At 37.2% G+C, this 27,245-nt stretch overlaps 1 protein-coding gene across 8 annotated transcripts in view; it reads left to right on the forward strand.

Moving 5' to 3' along the window:
- Positions 1-27,245, forward strand: part of LOC139136648 (polyamine-transporting ATPase 13A3-like) — an 84,937-nt gene that overhangs the window by 46,809 nt on the left and 10,883 nt on the right. For 5 of the 8 annotated variants that reach the window (XM_070704422.1, XM_070704423.1, XM_070704419.1 and 2 more), the window contains 24 exons: positions 549-646; positions 6,830-6,997; positions 8,929-8,987; positions 13,041-13,188; positions 13,915-14,018; positions 14,358-14,435; positions 14,942-15,011; positions 15,512-15,649; positions 16,192-16,258; positions 16,568-16,699; positions 16,954-17,121; positions 18,126-18,236; positions 19,033-19,079; positions 19,704-19,892; positions 20,874-20,935; positions 21,418-21,468; positions 22,419-22,560; positions 22,747-22,875; positions 23,465-23,618; positions 24,279-24,399; positions 25,069-25,193; positions 25,561-25,781; positions 26,310-26,441; positions 26,714-26,793. In XM_070704422.1, coding sequence (XP_070560523.1) covers positions 578-646; positions 6,830-6,997; positions 8,929-8,987; positions 13,041-13,188; positions 13,915-14,018; positions 14,358-14,435; positions 14,942-15,011; positions 15,512-15,649; positions 16,192-16,258; positions 16,568-16,699; positions 16,954-17,121; positions 18,126-18,236; positions 19,033-19,079; positions 19,704-19,892; positions 20,874-20,935; positions 21,418-21,468; positions 22,419-22,560; positions 22,747-22,875; positions 23,465-23,618; positions 24,279-24,399; positions 25,069-25,193; positions 25,561-25,781; positions 26,310-26,441; positions 26,714-26,793 — 2,765 coding nt within the window. In that variant the 5' untranslated portion in view covers positions 549-577. The remainder of the gene's footprint in view (positions 1-548; positions 647-6,829; positions 6,998-8,928; positions 8,988-13,040; positions 13,189-13,914; positions 14,019-14,357; positions 14,436-14,941; positions 15,012-15,511; positions 15,650-16,191; positions 16,259-16,567; positions 16,700-16,953; positions 17,122-18,125; positions 18,237-19,032; positions 19,080-19,703; positions 19,893-20,873; positions 20,936-21,417; positions 21,469-22,418; positions 22,561-22,746; positions 22,876-23,464; positions 23,619-24,278; positions 24,400-25,068; positions 25,194-25,560; positions 25,782-26,309; positions 26,442-26,713; positions 26,794-27,245) is intronic. The other 3 variants (XM_070704424.1, XM_070704426.1, XM_070704425.1) reach the window with 1 other exon arrangement.

Consider the following 27,245-nt stretch of genomic DNA (forward strand, 5'->3'; position numbering starts at 1 on the left):
ACAAAAATGAAAAGCGAGATAGACTCACCGAAAGCTTCCATAGGCATAATTGAAATACCACATTCACTAGCCTAACATGATTCATCCAAATCATCCACACTTCTGCAATGATGGTAGGTGTAGAAACTAAGTGGTTTGTAATCGCTTCAACATTGCGCATGTTAGAGAATCCAGCAAATATAGCTCAAACCCAAGCTTCATATGTAACATCACTTTTTCTTAATAAAGTGTAAAAAGACACCAGCTTAGTTTGTTATATACTACAATGAATATCTGGTAAATGTATTTCAAAGAGTTTTATTATGGAAAAAGTTGAAAAATGAATTGTTTTTATATTAAAAAGTATAGACACTGTGATGTTTCCCTTCAAAGAATTCAAATGATGTCAATGTCAAGTTGAACACACGAAACGCAAAGGAATTTATAAGGAGTTCTGTAAGGCAACGATAAAAAAATCGTGGACGAGGTCAACCAGTAGGGTTAATATTCTCCTATATATCAACATTTGCAAACGTGGCATCACATTTACATTTTATTCTTTCTTACAGTTTACTGGTGATCCACAGCGAGGTTTGCAATGACGGAACCCTCTCACAAAACGTTGTCAGATCGGACAATCCTCAATGAAGGCACCGAGTACGAAATAGTGAGTATACATTGTCTATTAACCGCAAACGCGGGTTTATGAATTTTGTGTTCTCAGCAATCTTTGATGATGTGTAAATGTCATGAATGTGAGGTTATGTATTTCATGGAGCTTGGAAAAACGCGAGGAAACAAGCATCCGTAAAAGTGGTTGCATATTGAAAGATTTACTAATAATTCCAAAAGCAAACGTGAAATGAACATGGTACAGTGAACATAAAACTCCAAGCCAGTCAGTCTTCACACAAGAGAACTATTAAACCCATTAATGTGTACCTGTAAACATGTCAAATTAAAAAACAATCAGTGAGTTGAATAACTTTTAAAAGCATTAGTACGTACTGGAAATTACTGAATATCGCAACTTTTATCACCTTGAAGCTCTCAGAGAGTAACTTGCTCATCTAATGGACAGACATACAAGTATAGATTTCACATAAACTCATGGTATACTTTACACCCATGTTTTGTGGTTATTTCCACAGAGCTATCTGAATGATCATTGTGCCACGGCGAATGGCTGATATGGTTTTTCATAAGAATAAACTTGCCAGGCACTTTATAATCTTTGTCAGAATCTAAGGATAAAAGATCTTATCTCAAGCATGTCAAGATAAAGTGCTAAGATTGCGGATACACTGTCGATTTTTTCCTGACTGGCTGAGTTGTACAAAGGCAAGGAAGAACACAGAAAATTGAAAAGTGGTTTTCAAACACCCGTGATTCTCATTTTTTCTTGAATTTTGCACCCATTTAATTTTTTAAATTGTCTAGATTTCTTTCAACACAAAGATCGCACCTAGAACCATGTGGGCATTCTCAGTGGGTCTCAGCTCCAATCGTGTCGCGTGCAATTCTCCAAATTAATCGTCTCAAAGCTTGGAGAGATGCACTTTGCAAGGTTACACCATTTAATGTTTGTATCAGACTGTCAAGGCCGAGAGGGATTAATTGTGGTCAGATCACATGAAAAAAAAGCTAAAATTTGAAACAAAGAAGCTTTTTATTGAATCTTCCGCCAAATGAAGAATGAGATGGAATTGTACCGTAAATACAGCACCATTGCAATCCTGATTTCAATCACACCTGGCTAACGTCCTCTCATTGCATTATGGGCAATGTTTAAGACGAAATACACCCAAAGTACAGATTTGAAATTTTGGGTTATGTACCTTTTAACTCATTTTGAAACCACTGACAGTTAATCTGTCACATTCTATTTTTATGAAAAAAAAATTAATAATCTAGTTTCCCCTTTGAGTGAAGATAGCAAATAGCGGTCATTTTGGATTTAGAAAATGGTCAAATCGAAGTTATTTGCCTCTTAAATCTAAGATTGCAATTGGGACACCAGCCAAAATGCTTTACAAATGTTCAGCTGTATTTACGTATGTAGACGTATATGGCACAGTTTTAGTGGCATATCGTTGCATATGGAACATATCAATATATTGATATCTGTACGTATATATATATATATATATATATATATATATATATATATATATATATATATATATATATTGGAGGACAAGTGTACACGTAACGCAGATCTTTGCGTGCTAAGTTTGCATTGTACTTGTCAAGTGCATTTTATTTGTATAAAGAGTACGTGTATACGTATTTGACAAATGTACAGAATTAGTATACATGCATATGTATGTTATTCTATATCAGACATTTTGCCTAGTGGGAAATGATTCTTTTTCCTCATTTAGAAAGAGATTCCTTGAGCCGACTTGGTGAAAAGTTCAAAACTTTAGTTTTTGGAGACGCATAAAGGACGCAGGAGACATCAAGAGGTTTGACATGGCTTGGCAAACAGCTGGCTAAACTGGACGCCATTAGGTCCTCAAAGTATTTACTTGTGCATTTTTCAGTTGCCTTTAGTGTCATCAGATTTGGTTGGCAACGGTGATGTCATATTTTATTCAGGACTTAACCTGCGTGGTTTACTGTCCCAGCTATAGAGTTTCATTCGTAGCTGCCATATCACAGATTGCAACTGACTTTAAAAGATAGGAACATTGCTGACGCACTTTCTTACATGTCGATATCTATTCCCTAAAGGACAAATTACATAACATGATAAAGATTTACCTGCCATGCCTCAGCGCCGTATGTGTCAAAGTAACTAAATTTCTGACGTCAGTGTAAGTTGTGAAACGTGGATTGACATTTTACCACTCATATCATATTTTATTACCTTCTGCTCTCTTGGCTCAGTCAGTAACTCGGTGGTTGTATTACGAAGTTTGACCGACAAAGTTGTTATAATAGAATCGAATTTAGAAAAGGTTTTGCCATCATCGGTTAACGTTGAAGTTAAAGATAGCCACAATTTTTTCCCGACAACAGGAGTGACTGCAGTCAATATTCATTTAAATGTACGATACGTGCACGATGAATTGAAGCTATAAAGTGTGCAGCCGAGTGTGAGAATAAATCAACTCAAGATAGTAATAGTGTTTGTTTCTAACAGTTTTCACATTCAGTATGTATCAGTACATACAACAAACTCGATCACGCCAAATCCTTTATTTTTGGTATACGATTTAAAAGACAAATGATCTTTTGTGATTATTTAGAACAGTAACCAGATTTCCGATAGGCCGAGATTCCTTCAGCTGTGTTCCGCACAGCCGCGTCTTCTCATTCTCGAGCATTTCACGTCGTTCTCATGCAACTGTCAACGTCTTCTAATCAAGTAAATTCTCTTGAGATATTATGTCTTTTGGTAATATAACGACTGTATAAACTATTGTAATCGTTTCTAGTCGCCTTCTGATAACAATTGATGCAAGGTAAGCTTTGATTTCACAGATGTTAAACGGAAAGAATGCTGTGTCATTTGTACGCAAACAACGGACATACACTGGACATCCAAATCCACGCCATTCAAAAGAATTAAACCATTAGCCAATAAAACGATGGATGTGGAGCAGTGATTCAATCAGAAAAAAACGAACTTCAGACGTTGTGTCAGTTTAAACACAAGGCGAACGGACACCGCTCGGATACTCAATCACTCTGCCATAGTAGACAGTATTAGAAAAGGGATTCAAACCACTAAAGATTGTAATCCCTCCTGATCGCTATAAGTAATTATGGCTAACATAGGCTGAACTGTCGTTGAAATAGCTTGCGATCTGTTACCTCTATACGCGTCACGAACATGCCGACAGACTCCAACAGTAAAGTAGTTACTGAGTATACTTGCAAGCAGACCCAACCTGCATTACCAAATATCTACATTGCAAAATGATTCGGTCCAATGAACGTTGGACAAGTGTAAGTCGGCCGTGCCAGCCACTATTTCTTCGTGTGCTACACGGATCATACATGGTTTCAACACCTTAACGCATCATAAACCGACGTCGAGTTGTCATTACTTTTCAGGCGAAGCTAATGATTGCTTTAGATCTCCAATTTAATGATCGTTCCAAATCATTATCTACATCACTCTGAACAAGTACGCCGCAAAAAGGTTCCATGCCTGTGACGCGGTGACAAACTTAACTGCTGTAAGTGAACTGATGGGCAAATTTCCTCTTTTGCGACTATCAGAAAACTCCGGCCATAGTGCTTTCGATGCGCTTTTTCGTGTTATTTCTCCTCAAAACCATCTTACTTTCATAACTCTAAACGCGGAGGATTTATAAGTCTTACTGCTCAGAGCGAAGAGCTAACATACTCAGTACATACCTTGTACGAAGTAATGTTTTGCGCAGCCGACTCGGAGTAGAATGGCACTAAAACCACTGGCAGAAACTTACGTGAGATCTACAAAAATCTGTATTAACAAAGATGTAACTTGTTTTAAAATCATTTTGTACAAATACATTGACGTTTCGTAGTTTGGTTGCCGTCCTAAAGTCATTTTGATAACGATAACTTATAACGTGCTCAATTAATTCTACTAATCCACCATGTTAATTGTCAATAAATTGGATCGACTGGTATTAATTAACAATGACGCTCCACTTCAGTCACAGAAAGAGAGAAATTTGATTTTCATCGTGTTTATTCAATAACAATATTAGGCCTAATGACAAATTTACAGGTGTATTGCCCTTGATTTGTTTAGAAAGAAATAAATAATTGACTTTTGTCTGGTGATGACTAAGATATTGCGTGTAACTTATACGATAAGAGCTTGCGTTCGGTTGCTGGGGGGAGAGAGAGAGAGAGAGAGAGAGAGAGAGAGAGAGAGAGAGAGAGAGAGAGAGAGAGAGAGAGAGAGAGAGAGAGAGGCAGATAGACACAGACAGACAGACAGACAGACAGGCAGGCAGACAGACAGAGGCAATCTTTTTAGTTCTAGACGTAATTAGGTTCTATCATCATCTGAATGATTGTAAACGGCTACTATAATATGGCCGTGTTTTCATTTCCCCCAATATAATGCGTAGCTGTGAAAATGTAGTCAAAATTCTTTGTAGTACCATAGCAGTATAAAGGTGCGCCATTTATATATCGATAACCGTGTATTTGCATAAGCTTTTAATGCCCACTGTTCTCAAGGCATCAATTTGCATAGCTCAGCAACTTTATGGCAATTACATTTTGGAAATAATACGGCTTGTTGGTAGGATAAAGGTTAACGTATAGATTATGCTCCAGTACTCCTCCGTGTTAAAGAAAGTGAGATAAGTTTCATTTAGAATATTTTCATCTCTTTACAGCATGGCCATCGACAGCAATTACGTTACTCCTACAACATTTTGATGACAGCGTTTCGCCATTTGGATTCAAATTCTGTTCAAATTTGTATTTGTTAAGCTTCAAGGGAATCTTGAATCCAACTGACGCGCCGTACAATGGGTCACGTGTTTGAAAATAGACAGACAACATGTCGTAGCGTAGATTACGCCCACGGTTGACTTATTACAGACAGTGTATTACTGCTAGTTTGCTAGACTTCTATTGATCTCACTGAAAAAAAGTTTAACCATATTGCCTTGGTTTCATTGATCTGACGAAAAAACATCCGAAAGAAGTGTAATACGAAACGCCATCTAACGGCAACTAATAAACGCGACTTGTATTACCGAACAAAGAGAATCGCACAGTAGTGAGTACAAATCACCGTGTTCATAAACGCCAACGTACAGCTTATTGACATGTTTTGTTAATCTACGCTGCCGAGTTGCATAGCCATATTGTGGATTGAGTTCTGAAGTAACACGCGGTCGCAAATATGTCAGCATGCGGTGATCTTCGACATCAGCCGTGCTCCCACTGAAAGTGTTGTGATAAACCGCTGCTGCGGTGACAGTCCATCTTTTATTGAGATTCTTAATATCACAGCGGGTGTCACAGGACAAATACTTGTGTGTGTTCCATGTAAAGATCTTTTTCACTAATACTTCTCGCTTCATTCCCCAGAGTTCATATATTCCCTTGGTATGCTTCCACAGAATAAAATTTCACTGTCTATATACTCGTAACATGAGGACCGATCACTCTTGCAAAACCTCGAACCACTAAATCGCAGGAAATTTCATATAATATACTTTAATTGTAACTCAACAGGCTTTTGATAGTTTTGAAACGCCACAAGTCGTAAGTCAGAGCAATAAAATCATTGATGCTATCAAAGTGAACTTTGTCGGTAGGAAAGACGATATTGTACCAAAGCATTTTACCGGAGCTGACATAGCTTGCTTCGGATGAAATTCACCACTGTATTAAATCTACTCTAGTGAACGAATAGCAGTGAACATTAAGACTAAGACATCGCACTTGTACAAAGTGTTTCCACTGTTTCTGGGCCTTGATTTGTCAATGTCTCTGATATAAATTCTTATTCAATGACATTACTGAGATCATTTCTGATAATGTTATAACGTTCTTTTGGCATTTACTCAGAGAGAGAGAGAGAGAGAGAGAGAGAGAGAGAGAGAGAGAGAGAGAGAGAGAGAGAGAGAGAGAGAGAGAGAGAGAGAGAGAGAGAGAGAGAGAGATGTATTCATGATCGTACATTTTTTAATCTGCATACACTTGGTAATTTCACTGTCAAAGTATATTTCCAACCGGAAAGAGGAAAAGAAAGATGCATTTAAGATTTTTTATTTTACAATCACACCTACGCAAAGCCTCATATTTTCGTTAGAACTTCCGTATAATTTGTTACATTGATATGAAAATGCAATTTACATGTTGTAAATGTTTTCATTTAAAGGAATGTTACGGGTATAAGCAAAGTGCAACCGACACCATCTTGGTGTATCTGGGCATCTTCTTATCGTGTGGTATACTCCTGCTTATTTTCTACTGGAAACCAGAGTGGTCACTTTTACTACAATACAATCGATGTCCACTTCATGAAGCTGAGGCGGTCCTCCTAAAGGTAGGAATGTTTTACTTTTGAAATCCAGCAAAGTGGTTGGGACTATACTGCAGCTATCTGATGTCACATACCGGCAGATAATGCCGATGTCAAATTGAGTTGTTGGCGTAAAAAAAAAAACCATCAAACGATCCGGTCAGGGGTCCTCACTAAACCTCGAATCGATTACGTGATATAGATAGTCTTGAGAGTATTGATAGGAAGGCTCGCTTTCATGAGATCAGTAAGGAACGGAAAAGTAAAAAAATGGCCTATTCATTGTGGCTTTTACGTAGCCAAGTTATCCCATTCAAACAAGCATAGATATACACGGTACTTCCATGGGGACATATGACTGTTGCCTTAGTCAGATTTAGATTGACTAAGCGTCCCACTGAGAATTCGAAAGGAAAGTACGCCACGCATGAAGAGAATGCGGAATTACAGACTTAGCTTTACCTATGGATTGTCGGGATAGAAGTAGTTTATCCATGTAAAACATTGCCAGTGATATCGCACCTGATCCTGTCCACTTAGCTTTTTGACTGGAGTGAATCATCATCCTTATAACATCGAGTCTGTCCTTCGTCTTATAAAACTGCTGGGGATGAGGTACCGTTTTACTCTTAGGACAACTACCTCCATGTCTCAATGCCAAAGTGTCTGTTTTAAACCGAAAATGGCAAACAAGGAAGTGACCAGTTTTCAAACGTACTGAGATTTAATTTCGCTTGTTTCTATCCCTCTGATTGCATAGCCAACATTGTGCAATGTAGCGGATTTAAGTCCGAATCCTAAGAGTATGAAATGCTTTTCGTATTAAAGAAAACCAAAAAACCACAAAACCAACTTATATTTGCCATCAGATGGCATTGAGCTGAAAGCATAAAACCTCTAGCCAAGTCTCAGTTCCAGCTCGAAAGGCCACTTCTTTGTTCGCACAATAATTGATGATTCTTAACCAGTTCAGCCGCTTAAAATTTCGCTGTACACATAAAATCGGCGATAGTCGCACATTCATCATTTTCTAATAGGCAAAGAAAGGGATTGCTTCCATTTGTCCACAAAGATTACAAGAGTATTAATATAAAGAGCGGAAACTCACTTCCCAGACTTAAAATTTCCTGTGTTTTACCGTTTAAAATATGCTTTTTACGTGTGCCGTTACTTCCACCTGTCTAACCTCGTTCACATTTTCTTGCAAAGTTGTGTCAAGATGACACCGTCGGCAGCACGCTAAATTACCCGCTTTCCTCGCATCAATTAAATATTTACGCCGAACATTAAAAACGGAATCCACTTCCAATTAATAATTTAATAGCATTGACGAACATTGATTTTCATATGCCACGATGGTTTGTTAGGGAATGTTGGAGTGACATATTTTTTCGAACACAGAAAAATAGTCAAGAACGAGGCTGTGATGGAAACGTCTGAATTTTCAAATCGATAATTATCTCTAATATCTGCCGAAAATTTGGTTAAAATTACCTTATATTCTTTATTTTCGTCATTATATGATTATACATTCCAATGTGTGCGTTAATATCTTGTGTTTCTGATATAACTTTATCATCGGTAGCTTAGTATTTTCGCGCCAAAGTACTATTGTAATCGAGCGACCGTTGATTCGGGACGTTAGCGGCGGATTTGAACAGTAAGTTAAGCCTAAGGCGGCTTACATACAAATTGGACACCACCTGCCCCTACAGATAGCATCGAACTCTAGTACTTGTGAAAAAAACATAATATTAATTAACAACAAATGGCGAAATTAATCGCCATATGTTTTGCGAAATACTTGATATAACTAATACAGTCACGTTTTCCCGTTTGAAATGAGACTAACGTATTAGAAAGTAATTATTGCGCACAGACTTGTCTTTCCGCATCGCCCACTGCTCATTACTTGTAGCCATGAATCTTAATTTCAGTGATATGCTTTATTGCAGGATATCTACAGAAGATGGCACATTGCCAAGATTGAGAGAGCAAACGTTGAATTACCAGAGTAAGTCTAGACGGTTGAATTGAATATTTTCAATTATTCTTTACTCTCTGTCGGAAATTTCTAAATTAACGGCCAAAATATTTCTCAGAGAGGGATAATTAACATTCAGATGATAAACTGAAGACTTAGAATTTTTGTATAATTTGTGAAAACCGTCAACAAGGATGGGATATGAATAAATGCCCCCCATGATTCATCGTTAAATATCGTGAAAATATAACATACTTGGTAACAGATTTACATCTTTGAGCGTACATTTTTTTTACGATACTGGAATTCTTTGAATGAGTGGTCAGCTCGAGGCTTTACAACGCATGCGATGAGTTTTGTTCGCATCAATTAAGTCAAAGACCGTACAGTGTTCATAGCCCCAGCTTAGCGATTGTCACATCAACGATCATTTTGAGAGACACAGTGATGAAGTTCTAGTTCCAAATTGAAGAGAAAATGTAACCATGCCAACGAAAACGAACTTCCTGATTTGCCTTTGTAATGCAGCTGTCATTATCATGTGTCAGACGATATTTTAGATAAATAATCATACACATCAAATTGTAATATAATCTGTGTACATGTGTCGCAATTTCCGATACTAGCCGCTTCCTCCGTTTGTTCCTACGGGCCATCAAATATTTATCACGGTAGAAATTTCACCGGAAATTCTATGAATACATTTTATGTAAATTTTATGGCTTTTTGAAGGAATTGATTCCCATTACAATTTCATCAGTTTGTGTGCTCGATTTTGGGTGTATTCAAGCACAGAAGATTAAATGCGTAAATGGAGATTATATGTGTGAGGGGGCTGGTGTCAATAGAAATTTGAAAAGTCCAACAGAAACAGACGTTATAGGTACAAACGGTAGTGGATTTGGAGAGCTGGTCGTCGTGCGACACACTACTTCGTACTCAATACGTGATTTTTTTGTGTCACGCACTGTTTAATAGTCCACCGCGTACACGTGCATAATCAGATATTTCGCATCACACTATAGAATCGAAGAATATTAAAGATACTTTAACATGGGCCACGTGACAGTAGATACAAAAATCAGTGTTCGACAAGATGGAAAAATAATGATGTTGAAACTGTAGGTTTCGGATTGGTTATGTTTTAATTATTATTGACTCATGTTTTAGGTCAAATTCATTATTTAGGCAATTACTTTTGGTGACTCAATTGACACCGGCACTGTTTTTGCATGCAGTGATATCAGCGTATTTGAGCACTACGGAAAACAATACTCGATTCAAGTTCAAAGAAAACCGACACGTACATCACGAAGCACAGTCAGATCACTGGGAGTCACATTAAGGTTCATCAAGATGCATCACAAGGAAGTGATGTCGAGTATTTTTAAGGAGGAATCACATCTATCTCAACATCAAACTGCGTGAAATGCTCAGTCATTTTAAAGGAAAATGTCATCGCTAATAGCATTATCAGGTATCAACCGTCTAAATCATACTGTGTTTATTAACTTGCTTGTTATGCTTGTGAAAGCAACGTTCAATTGCTGAAACAGACCCTTCTGCAGAACAGCCTCGTTTTAAACGTTTGTCGCAGAGCGACGCGTGCCTTTTGAAAATAGACCATTTTAGGATAGATCTGATATCGTTTTCGAATCTTTCTGAGTGATATATACACTCAGACGGAGTTCGGCCTATATATAAAACATTAACGTTAAATAAACACGTTTCGTCTCCCTTAATGTGGCACTGAACTTTCGACATCGCTGTAATCAAATTAGCACGTAATTTATCACCACTGGCCTATGCTGCGCTACGTTCCTAACTGTACCCGCGAGACGTCCCTTTAAATAATGTTTGAAATCAATTAGTGACGCATTGAGGTCATTTTGTTGAAGAACAGACTCTAAGGCGATTTTTATAGGACGGACAATACGTTTATCAAGCTATACCGCAAGAGTACATTTTCTCTTAAATAACTCTCATCGCATATTTCAGATATATTATAGTTTGCCATTATGGTGCCAATTAGTGTAGAATCTGTGTGTATTGATTCCGTGACCAGTAGTCAAATGACGTTCGCATACAGTGAAATAGCGTTTTATTTTCATGTCCGGTAGAATTGTGGCACGGTTGAATTTCAAAGCTTGGTGGTATCGGTTGATAAACCAGAGTTTACATTTCACGTTCTGAAATATTTAATTGCACACTATTGCAAATAATAGCAACACTTAAAAATGAAAAGTTATCATATCAGTTAATAGTGTTGCTTTAGTGTGAAAGACGTGTAGAATTATGGTTCATTATTTGGAAGGTACTGAGTCGACGATAAAAAATGATATTTCAATGGCGATGATCGACCATTCTTTCACCTGCAAAATGGGGACGAGGACGAACTATTCAACTCATGCTTTTTTTCTCTGTGTATTCAGTTAGATAGGGACTGTAAACGTTGTGTTTCGTTGTTTTGACGTACATTCGCTCCTTGCAGTATTCTGTGTCGAAGAGTCAACGAGCGACATTTAGGCCCATACAGGGCACGAGTATGTCGCAATCGAGATTTCACGCAGTAATTGGCAGAACGCCGGCGACTCTGCGATAGAAATTGTCGAAGAGAAACACAGATATCATTTTCAATGCTCGCTTCGCTTTTGAATTATAAACATGTTCATCGGTGAGGGATGAGATTAATTTTCAAAAAATCCCAAACTATTTGTTCAACAATCTAAACTTCACACTATACCCAGTACTAGATTATTTCTTACTTAACAGTAACATGTTTTCCAAAAAACTGTCATCCGGGGTCTACATGTAATAGTTTGTTACGATAGCCAGATAGTAGATCTTTGTTTGCAGACTTTTAAAGAGATATTTATTGGCACCTGTAGTATGATAATCTCCTTTGATATATTTTGTATTGTGATTTTCAAATAACAAGTAGTATTTTTCAGTGAGTACATATTCCAATATATACATCACTCACAAAAACTCTTAAGATGGCATAATAATTTAATATATACGTAAAACGAATAATGTGGTTTTTTTCTGCAAAGCAGCGTTATACGATAAGATTATTGCGAACAGTAGGCTTGAGACGGTGAATTGGACAGGTTTTCTGACCCCATAGTAGGCGTTCCGGTGACTGGGTACCTGTTATGAAGTCAGGTGTAACATCGCTTTAAGTGAGGCGCAGACAGCGCGACGTGGAGTGACCATTGGTAATAGCGTAAAGGGAACACGCGGAAACCTTTGCTAATCATCGCTGAATCAGAAATCTGATTTTCAAGATGTAAAAGTAGTTGACGTGCAGGTGCGCTAGTCGGTTGTGTTCACGGGACCATGGCCAGCAGATCACCTAGTGACGTCATGGGTTCTGCAAGATAGGAGGAGCCGCCATCTTGATTTGTCACTGGAGTGGAAAGTGACTGTCGATGGAATACAGAATCACAAAGCTGGTTAAAGTTTAATGAAGGTCGTAAATTATGCATAGGGACCCATTCCCTGAACATTATTCTAGATGCTGCTATTTCGGTAGTTATCTCGATTCGTTATCACGACTATGAATTCCACGAAGGCAGACATTTGAACTTGCTCAAAAGACAGAGTCTACATATTGTTAGGGTACATGTGTAGCATTCTTAAACATTCTTGCACTTCCACCAAACGTTCTCAAAATAGGGGTGTAATTTTATCTACAAATACAGCTAAGCAAAAAAAAAAGATCTGCAAATACGATGAGTAGAGCTCTCGATGCCCTTTCCTAATTTAAAAGTACTAGCTGAGCAATTGTTTGCTGCTACAACAACAACAACAACTACTACTACTACTTCTACTACTACTACTACTACTACTTGTACATGCAAATGTATTATAAGAACTTACGCTGATTGAACTGACTTCAGAGAACTTTTTTTGAGCAATAACAAATGTCAGACTAGACACATTGCATCAAGTCGCATCGTTTGCTCCCTCGTGCTTTTCCATTCACGTTTCGTGACAATGCGAATCTTAATGCATGGTGGGTATATTTATCCCATAACTTTGCTGGAGCTAATATCTCGCAAACTATGTAAACTATTTCAGTGACGCTGTGTTCAGAGTCAGAAGATTCAATCAACTCAGGCCACCCCCTGACCCTCCGACGGAACCACTCAGTGATGGGGTTGCCAAGACAGACCTGGTTTCCGGAGAGAAAGTTCATGCAAACTCCGAGTTACCAGCCGACACAACCGTATGTTTACGAATCTCTTGTTTTTATAAAAAACATTTCTATGTGTGTTACTAAAATAATTTTTGCTTGTTTTGTGTCTGTGCTACCAGCATGGGCAATTACCAGAGGCGAATATCACGATCACATTTACATAAATTTATCTTGTTGTTAGTGCTCAAAATTATACAGGTACATTAAGTTGAAAATACAGCCAAAACTAAGTATTATATATTGTATTTCTTTAGGAAATTACTTTTTAGCAAAAGTACACGCTTACTTACTTTGTAAATAATTTAGTCTGTAGCCAATTTCTTGATTTCTTTATCTTTATAACAAGACAATAATGCATTCATTTACTAGTTTTAACATTTGATATCTGATGCAGTTTAATTTTACATACTGATTTATCATTTAAGTTGAAGAATGCCCTTCTGTTGAAATTTCCCTCACATTTTTAGCAACAGTTCTTGATGTCACTTGTCACGGATCCATTCCACACAGAGTATCATCTTGATAACAATGCATGCCTGAATAAAATAAGCAGCGTTTTTTTAAATTAACATTTGCATTTTGAAGAATGCATAGTGCCTTTAACAAAATTCCTGGACCTGAAATATACACTCGTCAAACCTTGCATTTGCACGAAATAGATTCGGGGAATGTGATCTATAAGTCATGTATCTGAATCGATATCCCGCAACATTTTGAATAAACTTTGATGACGTAAACATGATATTTTTTTTTCAGAATGAGTATTTGAACGAAGAAGAGAACTACAAGCTTCGCTTCTTCCGTTATCAGAAACTGAAGTATCTATGGGATCCCTACACTCAGGATTTCTACAATCTCAGGTAAAACGTTGTCCTGTACCCCAAGAAAATATCTTGACAACATGGAGAAAAAGTAAATTGATTGAATCGTTGCATTTTTACATGTGTTTATACTTTTAGAGGCAAACATGTACAACTTAAGAGCAATACTATTTTGCTAAATTTTGACGATAACTCATACTGTTTATGTCCTAGTATCCTTAAACTTACCAGAGCAACAAGACATAGATAGGATGAGCTATCAAAATTGAGCCAAGTGGTACTAATTTGAATCATGAGAAGTACTCTCAAATATTCAATAGTCCAACAGACCCAAGTGGGTTAATTATACAAATTTAAAGTTGTTATAATTTTTTTCAGAGGACTGGATGCAGACACGCCATGTGAAGACTTTTACACAAAATACAAAGGTTTGTCCATGGAGGAACAGAGCAAAAGGTAAACACCCGACGTCGGTGTCAAATGAGTACATGACGTCATTACATTGAAAGACAGGATGGCTGTCCCTTTCACAGCGCTTGAATGAAACGCATGCGTTGCAGCTACTGTTGCGCTGATGTCATAACTGGCTGTGTATTTCACTTATTTCTTCCCGTGAAAAGAAACATCGCCCCTCGTCTTTCACTTAAGTAGCTGTCATTCATTTCAACACGTGAAAAAGATGCGCACACATGGTGATGTTCAAACAGACTGAAGAAAGCCCCATTTACGCGTTCGAGAAGCGTTTGGCGAGCTTCAATTTAAACAACCTCTGCCATGTGAAACCCCGCGATGACGACATTCTGTTTTCGGAACCAACAGTCATCTCAGAACTGACATCAGACTAGTGTGTGGTTTGAAGAGAAATAGCGTATACAAGTCCTGGATAACTAAATAGCTTGAAAAATCAATGAAAACATTTTGTACTATTAAATTCATTCAATACGTTTGTTTTTAATTTTCAGGGCAGAACTGTATGGATTGAACAAAATTGGAATCAATCAGAGATCTATCCTTGTTCTGTTCGTCGTTGAGGTAAAAACTTTCGCAAACAGATGGGTTTACTGTGTCATTTGTCCATTGATTGCGAATAGCGTTAAAAAGACAGAGGTTACAATTATGTTTGTCCATTTCTGAGTTTTAAAATTAACCAGGGTTGAACCAAGCAGAAATCAAAAGCAATTTCAAACGCTAATTTATTTTAGTAACAATGTTGTTTAAAGTTACTTGAGAACAAGAATTATATATATATATATATATATATATATATATAATATTATATATATATATATATATATATATATATATATATATATAATGTGTATGTATATATATATTAAGTATCAGTCATGTTTGCTATTTGGAACGTCAGCAGCACTTCAAAGTTTTAGCGGCGCACTTTCTCCCGTGGCTCAATGCTATCTCTTTGTTTCACAGATTAACGATGTTTACACTTTCGCCACTCTCTCTCTCTCTCTCTCTCTCTCTCTCTCTCTCTCTCTCTCTCTCTCTCTCTCTCTCTCTCTCCGTTACAGGCGCTGAATCCATTCTATATCTTCCAATTATACAGCGTGTTGCTATGGATCATCGGTTATCAATATTACTACTTCTCTGTAGCCATTGTTGTCATGTCCATTATTTTCATCAGCGTGGCTGTCTACACTACTCGAAAGGTAACGTCAACTGCAAAACTGATTGAATTCATGCATACCATTGACGTGTCAACGTCACCCAAGTAGCCAATTAGAAATTCCTCAATATTTACAAAGCATGTAGGTGGAGTGGTCATATCTTTTGAGAGAATATTTCGTTTACCTCCTTTCAAAGAGATTATTCATAGTTACACAAATAAACTGGAATCAAAATTTTCAGATTCATTGATTGACTAAATTAGTAATAAAGCACATAAAGTAATAAGTCGTTCGGAAGATCACGTGAGAATGTTGAATTACATGATTCTGTTCTTAATACATCATCAACATCATTATCAATATCGCAGCACAGACCACAGTGGACGTCCTCGCCATTTACTTATACAGAAGCATTTTAACATGATTAGCATATCATACTGTCATATCGACAATGTTATCCCATAAGGCTGTTCGGTGCATACTTAATTTCAGAGTTCTTTACACACAATATCTAATGTTCGTATAAAGATAACGTATTTATTTGGTGTGTCGCAAATAAACGCATGCTCATGTTTTGCTCACAGCTGTCGAACATGTTGAGAAAGATGGTGGAATCTTCGGCCAAAGTCACGGTCTTCAGAAGAGGAGGCAGTGAGTGTTATAACAACTCCTAAATAAATCGCCTTATATTCATATCTTTCGACCACCAGAGACAAGTATAATATATTAAATATTCATATACATGCGTACAGTGTGTTACCAGTTGTCAGGCTCATTCCCTCGGCGACTGAAACTTAAAAAGATAGAGTGGAAAAATCGTCTCACAAGGTTGTTATCTCTCATCACTATGTGACTTCCCTATCAAAATATGCATGGCCATCATACTGTGGATGTAGCCAGGTATCTCGACGCATATTTTGAAGTAATTACTGTCTGGTTATTTTGTGTTCATCTCAACAGTCTGCGAAGAAATAAACGAGCAGAAACTAGTACCCGGTGACGTAATTGTGATGCCCTTGACTGGATGCATGATGACGTGTGACGCGGTTCTTATTTCCGGAACGTGTATAGTCAACGAGAGTATGCTTACAGGTGAGTATTCACACGGACATGGTATTTACTTTTGAAAATCAAGCGTCGCATTTAACGTCACGTAGATGGCGTCTTTTGTTCACTGTGTTAAAAATTCCCTGTGATAATGAACACAATTTTCTCTAAAGACAAATAAACAAACAACAAAACAAAACAAAATAAATCAAAACAAAAGACAAAACCGAACGAATGGACTCTTTTTGGTAATTTCTGATAATGTTATAATTATAGTATTTGAATTTCGTGAATTTTAGGTGAGTCGGTGCCGATCACAAAAACTCCGCTGCCCTATGACCCAGATGCACCGGCCGAAACCTACAACGCAGAACTACATAAACGTCACACACTGTTCTGTGGTACTGACGTCATTCAGTGTCGTAGGACAGGTGATGAGTATGTGCTAGCCGTCGTTGTTAGGACAGGTAAGCCAACTTTTAATCGACTGTCGGAATCGAGTCCTTGAGAATCGTTAAGTTGCATTGCACATGCGTACACTTCACTGATGTTAGGTCTTCCTGACGTTGAAAATATGTGATGTCTTAATGACCGTGCGACGAATTCGGACGCGCACACGCTTTAGAACGTTTCTGCGCAGATTTAACTCCAGCCTGCCGCAAATGGGTTATTTTGTTGCGCACGTATTTAACATCACCTGTCATTAATTACCTAATTTTTTGACCCAGTCTCTTAGAAATACATGTGACCTATAACCTTGTCATATTTTGACCCTCTAGGAAGCTGGTTTTATTCAATATGAGCGACAAAATTTATATTTCTCTCCCATTTACATGGCGCATATTACCCGTTCACCTGGAGATATTGTAAAAAGTAGCGGGTGACACCCTTTTATTAAAAGTGTAAACAAAATGGTATTATGTCAGGATTTTATTCGCCAAGTTTGGTCAAAATGACACATTCAGAGCGACAGGAAAAAGTTCGAAAATTATTTCGATATCGTCATTTTGTAATCGATACTTATGTAAAAATTTCTTTAACAAACATCATGAAAACTATATATTCGATAGATATGGATCTTAAGTCTTGGTATTTATTAAAATTAACTCATTTGCTAAGCTTTTTATAATGCTTTCTTTAGTTTAAGTGAATTATATCATTTTTATTTATTTCTAACGACGCCATTTAACGTCCGTTTCCATGGAAATGAGCATGGTGAACCCCATTTTTATTTCATTTTTGTACTTGCACAACGTCCAAGAATATTTTTGCAAAGTTTCAAGAAAATGACACCACAACTTAATTTTGACGTAATTCGTAGTACTTCACTTTAATGACCGTGAAAACAAATCTAAAGGTGGAACATCTAGGAGTCTGTAAATTTATGAATTAGGACGCCTTTAGGTTGAACCAAATTTGCTTACTAGCGCGCTTTTAAGCGGTTCAAATTTAAATATGTTTTACTTGACAGGTTTTTCAACAGCAAAGGGTACTTTGGTCAGATCTATCTTGTATCCAAAACCAATGGATTTCAAGCTTCACAGAGATGCGATGAGATTCATCGGTGTGCTCGCCATAATAGGTAGGATCTTCAACTCTCATCACAGCGAACCATGTCACTACATCGTTTGCAGTCGTCCTCAGTTCCCTGTACATACAATGGTGCATTCCATGGACTTTCGTTTCGAGCACTTGCAATAACATCCAAAACGTCGTTGTCATGAGATCGGGATATTTACAAAGGTCTTCACGTCTGTGTCCAAAAGTTAATTTACAATGATGAAAAAATGAAATCAGCTAGTTAACGTATACTGCGTATATCCTAGGTTTCTGCTTTACTTTCAAGAGATGACCTGACCGTAAATTGTTCAATAATTAATCTTTATGATGATCAAGCTATTAGACAGGCAAGACACTACATAGTGTCATAAATGCTACAGACAAATTTTTCATCGGTTAAAACAAAACTGCACTTTCTTTGAAATTTTCGCATACATATAAAGAATTATCTCACGTCGCCTGCACTTACAAAAACGACGCGAGACCATTAATGTTTAGCTATATGATAAATTGAATTAAAACAAAATTTATTGACTCATGCCTCATTCAGATGTTTTGGCTTCTGCACTCTGTTTTCAGTGGATGTTAAAACTGGTACCGTCGTACTTCTCATTGTGTCATTCCGCGAAAAAATAATAACCAATCAGTAAAATCATTTAGTAATTACCACAGGTTTGAATAATGATAACCTCATTGATTAAAATGGCACTGTCATTTCGCAGCGATTGTTTCATTTCTGTTCTTTCGAAATGACTCACATTGAACGTCATATCGTGAACGAATCACACAGCTCACAATAGGGTCATTTGTTGTTTCAGCTATGATCGGCTTTGTATACGTCATCACAATCAAGATTCTCCATGACGTAAGTTTACCAACTCCTTGCTGACGATAGTTTTCCACCAATTCATGCCAGGTCATCCCAAGCAATCTATTGAAGTCGAATAAAAACCAATAAAGTGTAGTATGTTGCATATAGCGTATTTGAAAGACGTAAACGCGGTTTTCATCGACTTGTCTCGCTAACACAAAGACACCGCAATTGTTTCTGCCATGACATGATGTAATAGTGCACGTCATAGCGGTTTGTGACAAAGTAATCTTTTTGGTGCCCTGAATGTTATTTTGTAATTTGGAAGTTATGAAAGATTTTGCTGCACATTTAGCCAACATACATGGTTACGTTGTCTCATATGTCAGTCAGATTTAAATATGGTTCAACAGAACATGATAGTACATATTATATGTATACCTTTCAATTTCAATTTCAATTTTTCAGGCTTTGAATGTACAGTTACATAATTTACGAGAGACCCATACTAAACTGGCTTTGCTCTGTGAAAACAGCTCAGAAGAAATATGATATGAGTTAACGCTATTCTTGGTGACGTCTGATATGATATTTCACATAAATTTCACTAAAGTTTAAAAAGCGCCTTTGTCTCAAACTTAATTATTTAAAGTTACATTGTACTTCTATTCTCCCAAGGCTACGATTAAGGATATAATCATAAAATCATTAGATATCTTCACGATTGCTGTCCCGCCGGCTCTACCAGCCGCACTTACCATTGGAATGGTGTATGCACAAACACGTCTAAAGCGGAAGGGAATATTTTGCATCAGCCCACAGAGAATAAATATAAGTGGAACGTTGGATATCGTCTGCTTCGATAAGGTAAGGGACCGTCTCAGATTGTCACATAAGTTCAAGAAACGAAATTTCTCCGTTAACATCAAAAGCCCCTACCCCCTCCCCTAAAAGAAAGTTTCGAAAGTGCGAAATGTTGATGTCAGCCTAAGAGTACATTATAGCATTTTTAAATAACTTCTGAAAGAATATGTATCCCTGACCACATTACATCGTCAAGTAATCGATCAAATTTGAGTACTAACCATAGCATGACACGAACGAGTTGGAAACAGTTACAGCAAAATGTGTAGGTACAAGTGTGCAGTTTTTTGTTTATTTTTACTCAAAATGTAAAGTGAACCTGTAATCACGAAATAAAAGTGCGAAAGTGAAGTTCACCAACTGAATGGAGGTCAAACCCCTTCCCAGTAAACGACGAATTTCTCTTTTTGAACTTATGCGACAATCTGAGACGGTCCCTAATTAAGTCTTACTGGTTTTATGTTTGTGTCACATTATTGAAGAGTGGGGTCACTAGAGTTGATGTCTGAACTTGCAAGGCTTTTTGGATATTATCATCATGGCATGTTCCAAGATGAAACCCTATGTTTTGGCTGTCATTATGGCCCGCTCGATCGTGAGTCGACAGAGCACCAAAAGTTAACGACTTTCAACGCGGACGCAAATTTTACCATGAGTCTACATAGTCGTTTGACAAGCGCTGGTCTCACATAAGGTCGTCAATGCATTTATTTGCTGTACAGAGGCGCGGTGTCGGAGAAATATTTTTGCTAGAATATGCAATGATTGAAACGTAATAAGATGAATTATGGCCTGTCATAGTGGATGGCAGGTTTAGGTTTAGGAGTTTCTTTTGGCTTTCAGCTTGTGCAAGCTTATATCAGAATACGGACGAAATAATGAACTTTGTGTCTTGTGTTTTCTTTGTTTGGGACATATCGTTCAAAATTGTGTAAAGAACAACAAGAAATTAAAATGTCACATATTCTGTTGTGGATTCTACAGACAGGCACGCTCACTGAAGATCATTTGCAACTTCTTGGTGTTGCCCCGATAACGAACGGAAGGTAATGTAAAATAATTTTTTTAGTTTCTATTCAACAAACCTTTGTATTTCGTCGTTTCTAGGCAGCAACACCTTCAAGACATCCCATAATACTAAGCACAGCTTTTCTTCTGTAATGATCCTTCACGTAGCGTCTTTCTGGAAACCATTCTATGGGATACCTTGGGCAATCTGATTGGGTTAACAATAGCACGTGATAACCGGTTAGCCATTCACATTGCTTGAAGTATCACATGGTATCAATAACCTAACACAAGAGGGGACAGCTGAATACTGATCAACACCTTCTTTCTTTCATTTCAAAATTTCATTTCTCATACCCCTACTCATGAGTTTATCCTTTCTCAAAGTCCTTCTCCAATCGTTACTACTTATTTCAATGACTTGACACATTTGTCGTGTATTTCCCTCTTTCGCTGTCGATTCATCCTCGTCCATCCTCGTTCGCATGTTTTTCATCTTATATTATTAATTCACTTGCAGTGCTAAATCTACAATGCCTGTAAAATTAAACACTGGCCAGGAAACGGAAAGGTTTGGATTTGCGACTAACTTCTTCCCCTCTACTATAAGGCGTATATGGATTTTTTGCACAATTGAAGCTATTCCTAACAATAACTTGCTCGTCCTTGTCATGTATTCCTGATCAACACAGGAACAAAGCTTACAAAGCCGTTTTTATCGTGTTACTCTTACTACAAGAGGTGACAATGGCGGTTTATCTTATCTACAATAACAACTACACCATTGAAAGAGCAATGAGCAACAAAAATGGTTCTATTTAATAAATGTCAATCTCAAAAAAAAAGGACAAAGCTGGGGACGAGAAAGTGTAACAGTTGCACTGAGCTTCAATCACCATATGATCAACTGAATTCACCACACCAAAGCGTTGCATAATTCATAAAACTTTGCATTTTTTGCTTTTACAGCCTTCACAGCTTTAAGCGGTTTTCTGTTGTTTTGGCTGTAAGCTTTGCATACCAAACTTATTTCGTGTGTGCAGAACACTGGCAGCACAAGCAATCGATTTTTTGCTAATGACCTTTTACACAACAACATTTACGTCAACATTGGTGTTACTTTGAAAGTCAATACGTTGGCGCACATACCCGTCGCTACTACTATTTCCTGTTTTCGCTAGAGCTTTCCTTGTCATTTTATTAGCAAATCGCGCTTTGTTGTCACTGATATCGCTATGTCATGTCGCTCTATTGTACTTTTGACTTTTTAGCTTCAGCTGAATAATTTTTGACTCTTTTTACAGCATGATGAGGAATTTCCATCTTCTTTTTCACAGCCTTCATAGTTTAATGTAAATATGACGATTTTTGCTCTGTATAACGTATACATATACATATACGATATATTGTACAGTTGTAATCACCCTGTGTATAGCGCACTTTTTGCCCATGTAATAAGTGGTTATCACATGCCTGGTCCAGTGACATTCCGATGATAACACGTGCATTTGTCGTTGGCAGTTTTGTACTTATTGAAGATCCCAGTAAACTACCAGATGGGCCTGTTCTCCATAGTATGGTTACCTGTCATTCGCTTACTGTTATCGATGGTGAACTAAAGGGCGATCCTCTTGATTTACAAATGTTTGAAGCTACCAAATGGGTGAGTAAACCCTCATAAGGTGAATGTTTGGCATGTAAACATACTTTAAGACATTTTGTTGATAAATGTATTTCTTTACATCAACTTGTGTACCATTCAAGGATTTTTGTATTTTCCAATTTATGCTATTTAATTCGTAGTCTTTATGATATTGTCAACTATTATAATTTGAGAGTTTGGTTTCAGCATCTGAAAGAACCTACGGAAAACGAGACGACAAACTTCAGCAATTACATGCCGACCGTTGTGAGCTCCACACCTTGGCCGGGTGAAACTACCGATGGTGAAGTACTGCCACCTCAATCTGACGACAGGGTAAACATTGTTGTTTATTACTTTCCTGGTGATCTTTTACAGACGAGCCACAAATAGTAACTCATAGATAATCGAGCTTGGAGTTTTAAAATGATGCTGGTGTAATAGAGCACGGCACTGAAACGTACACTTTATCGAAGATCGATACAACATATTCTTCTCTTTTGATTCTTCGAAAAACAAGAGTTGCGATTTTTCTATTGTCCTTTTTTTCAGATTTTTTTTTTACAAAATGGAAGGTATAGTCTTTTCAAGGATAGGTCTTAAGAATGATGTGAACAGACTCTAAACATTGTTTTAATCACATGTATTCACTATGAAATGAAACACATGCACTGACCCTACATGTAGGAATTTGGGAATGTAGAATTCTTTGCGGCTTATCTTGAGACATCTTCGAAAAAGTTCAAAAACCCAATAGATGCAAAGTCTTAGTTCTACAGAGCTATAGTTTCACCATCTAAAGCTTATAAACAGGCTTGTTGATTCCTTGAGTGAAAATAGTCAATGACGTCAGCGAGTTCTCCGTGTACCGTGTTGATCATGTCAAATTTGACAGCATAGTTTAAACTTTTTGTGTTACGTACAGGCCCCCTCAAAACTTGGCATCATCCGACAATTCACGTTTTCGTCTGCATTCCAACGAATGAGTGTAATCACACAGGAACAAAATTCAAACTCCATGCGGATATACGTGAAGGGCGCCCCCGAGAAAGTGGCATCTCTGTGTGAAAACCAATCAGGTAAGTAAAATGTGTTGTTCCAGCGATGTTTCCATGTGTTTCCCCGTGTATGGCGAAATATTACCAAACTTTCTTTCAAGTTTATCAGAAATCAGCAGCATATCTTAATATGTGACAACAGTCAATGCTCAAGTTAAAACTTGAGATGGATACCTCAAAAATATCTTGCACAACTTTCATAAGTAAAACAGCATATTAGTATACACACCTTGCAAGTTTTGTAGCCCTTTTATTGTTGTTTAAGTCTTCAGAGAAAATCAGTTTAAATATGATGACCTACTTGTGATCTTATGAAATTCAATCTTGTACATGAACGTCATGTAGCTTTTACACAGGAAAAATAGAAATACGAAGAAAATTAATGCCGTTGTCGAAAAGTATATCATTTTGGATTTTAAGTGAAAATAGCTTACATTGAACTAAAGAGAAATGGACGTGCCGACTATTTATTTAAGATAGCAAATAACATCTTTTTGACATTGAGAAAAATTGGTCCCAATACAACTTATTATCAAGTGACTAGTTTAACAGAAATGAACGATCTCCAAATACTATTCAGATATGAATGTGTTATGAATACTTTTAAATATTACTGTCTTCTATGGTTGTACAAGGGTATGTAATCATCATACGTAAATTTGAATTTCGTCTCACCATCAGTACCTGACGATTTCCACGACGTTTTACAAGAGTACACACGGCAGGGTCTTCGTGTTATTGCCATCGCTTACAGAGAGTTACCAGAGAGTGTCTCATATCAAGATGTCATGAAAATATCCAGGTAACTATCAAATGTGCCCGACAATTTAAACTTTTTGGAATTTTGATAACCGAATGAAAAAAGGTTTGAATTTGTATGTTAATACCTGTTGGTGGTTGTCCGAGAAATCTTGTTATCCGTGCATTGCAAAAGAATCTGTCCAGCAGTTTTCTTAATGCTTTCAAGAAATATATATCATTGTTTATCTCCATTGCTGGGTCAGCAATCTCCATTATTTCTTTATATATCTGACAGTCACTTTCAGAATAACATAAGTGACTTTATGATAAACACTGAAGAGATACGTCGACAGTGATTCGTTATCAGCCCACAACTTTTTTTTGAAGTCTGAAATTGTCGTAGAATCACGTTAGCTGAACAAAATCAAAGGTACGGCGTATGTCTCTAATTGGACGCATGACGGGAGCGCCACGTGTCTCAGTATCCTTCTTACTGCTGCAAACAACATGTGCAGTCCTAATAAGGATAACAACTTCTCATCATTGCGTAGTCATACACTTTAACAGATTTTGTATTTGCATCTGGTCTTGATAGAGTTTGCTTAATACCCAGACGACAAGTTTTGGCAATTTTCATTATGCCAATGGGAGTGTAAAGGGAATCCCATCTGTCAATATGACATTAGTGTTATTTAGCATATTTTTCCTTTTTGCCATTTCACTTCTGAAGAGACGACGTGGAGAAAGATTTGCAGTTCCTTGGTTTACTGGTGATGCAGAATAAAATAAAACCGGAGACCAACCCAGTAATAAAGCAACTGAAGAAAGCTAAAATTCGAACCGTCATGGTGACAGGCAAGTCCTACATATTTACTACCATAGTTTGAATTCAGTAGATATTTGTGTGACACTTGGTATTTGTGAAGAATTAAAAAGAAAGCGTTGAACATATGTTGACAAATGTTCTCGTTTGATTATGATGTTTACATTTCTCTTACATTGCAGCTGATGTGCATTAATCACAAATCCACCATAGTGGCGTCGTCAATGTAAAATGTATATGAATACATATGGATGCTACGTTTTCGTCTCAGGGGAATCGCTCAAAAGACATTGGATCAATAAACTTGAAATATGTAAATGAAGAAAAGTAAAATCAAATGATGAATTAGCAATAAGAGAGATAAAGGAGATTAGAACTTTTTCGAATGATGAATTACAGGTGACAACATTCTGACAGCTATTCACGTGGCCAGGAAATGTGGTATGATAGAACACAAGGAGATGGTACTACGTGTGGACGCAACACCGCCCTCTATAGATGGTGATGCCAAACTGGAGTATAAAATTGTCAAGCAAGAAATGTACGGGCGGGCTTTTAAATCTAACGATGATGAGTCGAAAGATAGCAATGAGAATAGCGCCATCTTGGACAACATTGAGGTAAACGTTTTAAGTGAACAACGATCTAGTGTACATTCTCTTGTAAAAATGAATCTGAAATTATTGATATGAATTTATATAAATATTTTCTAGAACACACAATGCATAGCGAGTCCTTAGCACCACGCAATCTTAATGCATCAACATGTGTGCGTTTTCTGTGTTGACATTTTTGTTCTGTCCGTTTTGAAGAGACTCTAGGTACAACGCTTGATAAAACAGAGATCTCAGCGTACCACTCGTTTGTCATGGTTTCTATTACTATAATCACATACCCTGGAACTTGTAATTCATAACATTCTCACCGACTTAGAATTGTAGTAAATGCGCTGTTCAAAGTGATATAATTTGTTCGAGTACAAGATAATCTGATGGATAATAACATAACGAAGTTGTGAAATGATTACAGCAGATTTTAGCTCCGGACAAGAACGTATTTCATTTATGACTTGTTAAATAAACGGCATGACGTAAATTTAATATCAAGAGTCTTTCAGTCATGTAATGCAAATGTCCTTTGTTATCTAGGGTACAGAAAATGTAAAAATCACTATAGATGGCGATGCAATTGAGAAGGTAGACCATAGCATGTATCACTTTGCAATGGATGGTACAACATTTGCCATCGTCATGGAACACTTTCCAGATCTGATACCCAAGGTAATATGACCTCTATATCAACCACCCTCCTAACTTGGGAACATATTTTCCTATGCACGTTTGAGAGTCAGGCATTAACGAAATTGTCTTACGAACTTGATATGACTATCTACTTGATATAACTTTTATAATGGTTTGCTTTTCAGAGGACATGGTCTTACTGTAGAATAGATTTCATTTATATGTATGGTTTTGCATATTTTATTTGTCATTTAAATCGGTTTGAAACGAACTTTAGAGTTTAAGTAGTCCCTTTCGTTACCTTTCTCTAGATTGCGGTGAGAGGAACAGTGTTTGCTCGTATGTCGCCAGATCAGAAAGCTCAACTGATAGAAGCTCTACAAAAACTGGAGTAAGACACTTTGAAATATTTGAATTAATTTGAATTATTACACTTTTAATATATCTTTTTGTCATTCTGATGAAGATCGTCGTGCATGACAGATCGAAAGCTCAATACGCTGAAAAAAAACATATTGACTGCTTGTGTTATCGAAACTTATAGAAACTACACTTTGAAATAAATTGCCGTCCGTAATTTTACTGAATATGCAGATCTGGAATAAAGAATTTTACTTATTTAACAACGTTAGAACCGAAAGCATGAAACGGAGCTCTAATTCATAAGAAGAGAAGCATTACCTATATAGCGATAAACTTCTGGACATTTGAAGTTGATACACTATTGGTAGTGACTGAAGGTTCAGACGTGTGCGGGCGCTGCAAGGTGGTCACGGTCCGCTGTCCTGGAACGCCCGAATATGAGTGGCCCTTTCAGTCTAGGTTGACAGAACTCAGAAAACT

This window comes from Ptychodera flava, chromosome 7 (genome assembly GCF_041260155.1).
Source record: "Ptychodera flava strain L36383 chromosome 7, AS_Pfla_20210202, whole genome shotgun sequence".
Lineage (NCBI taxonomy): Eukaryota > Metazoa > Hemichordata > Enteropneusta > Ptychoderidae > Ptychodera > Ptychodera flava.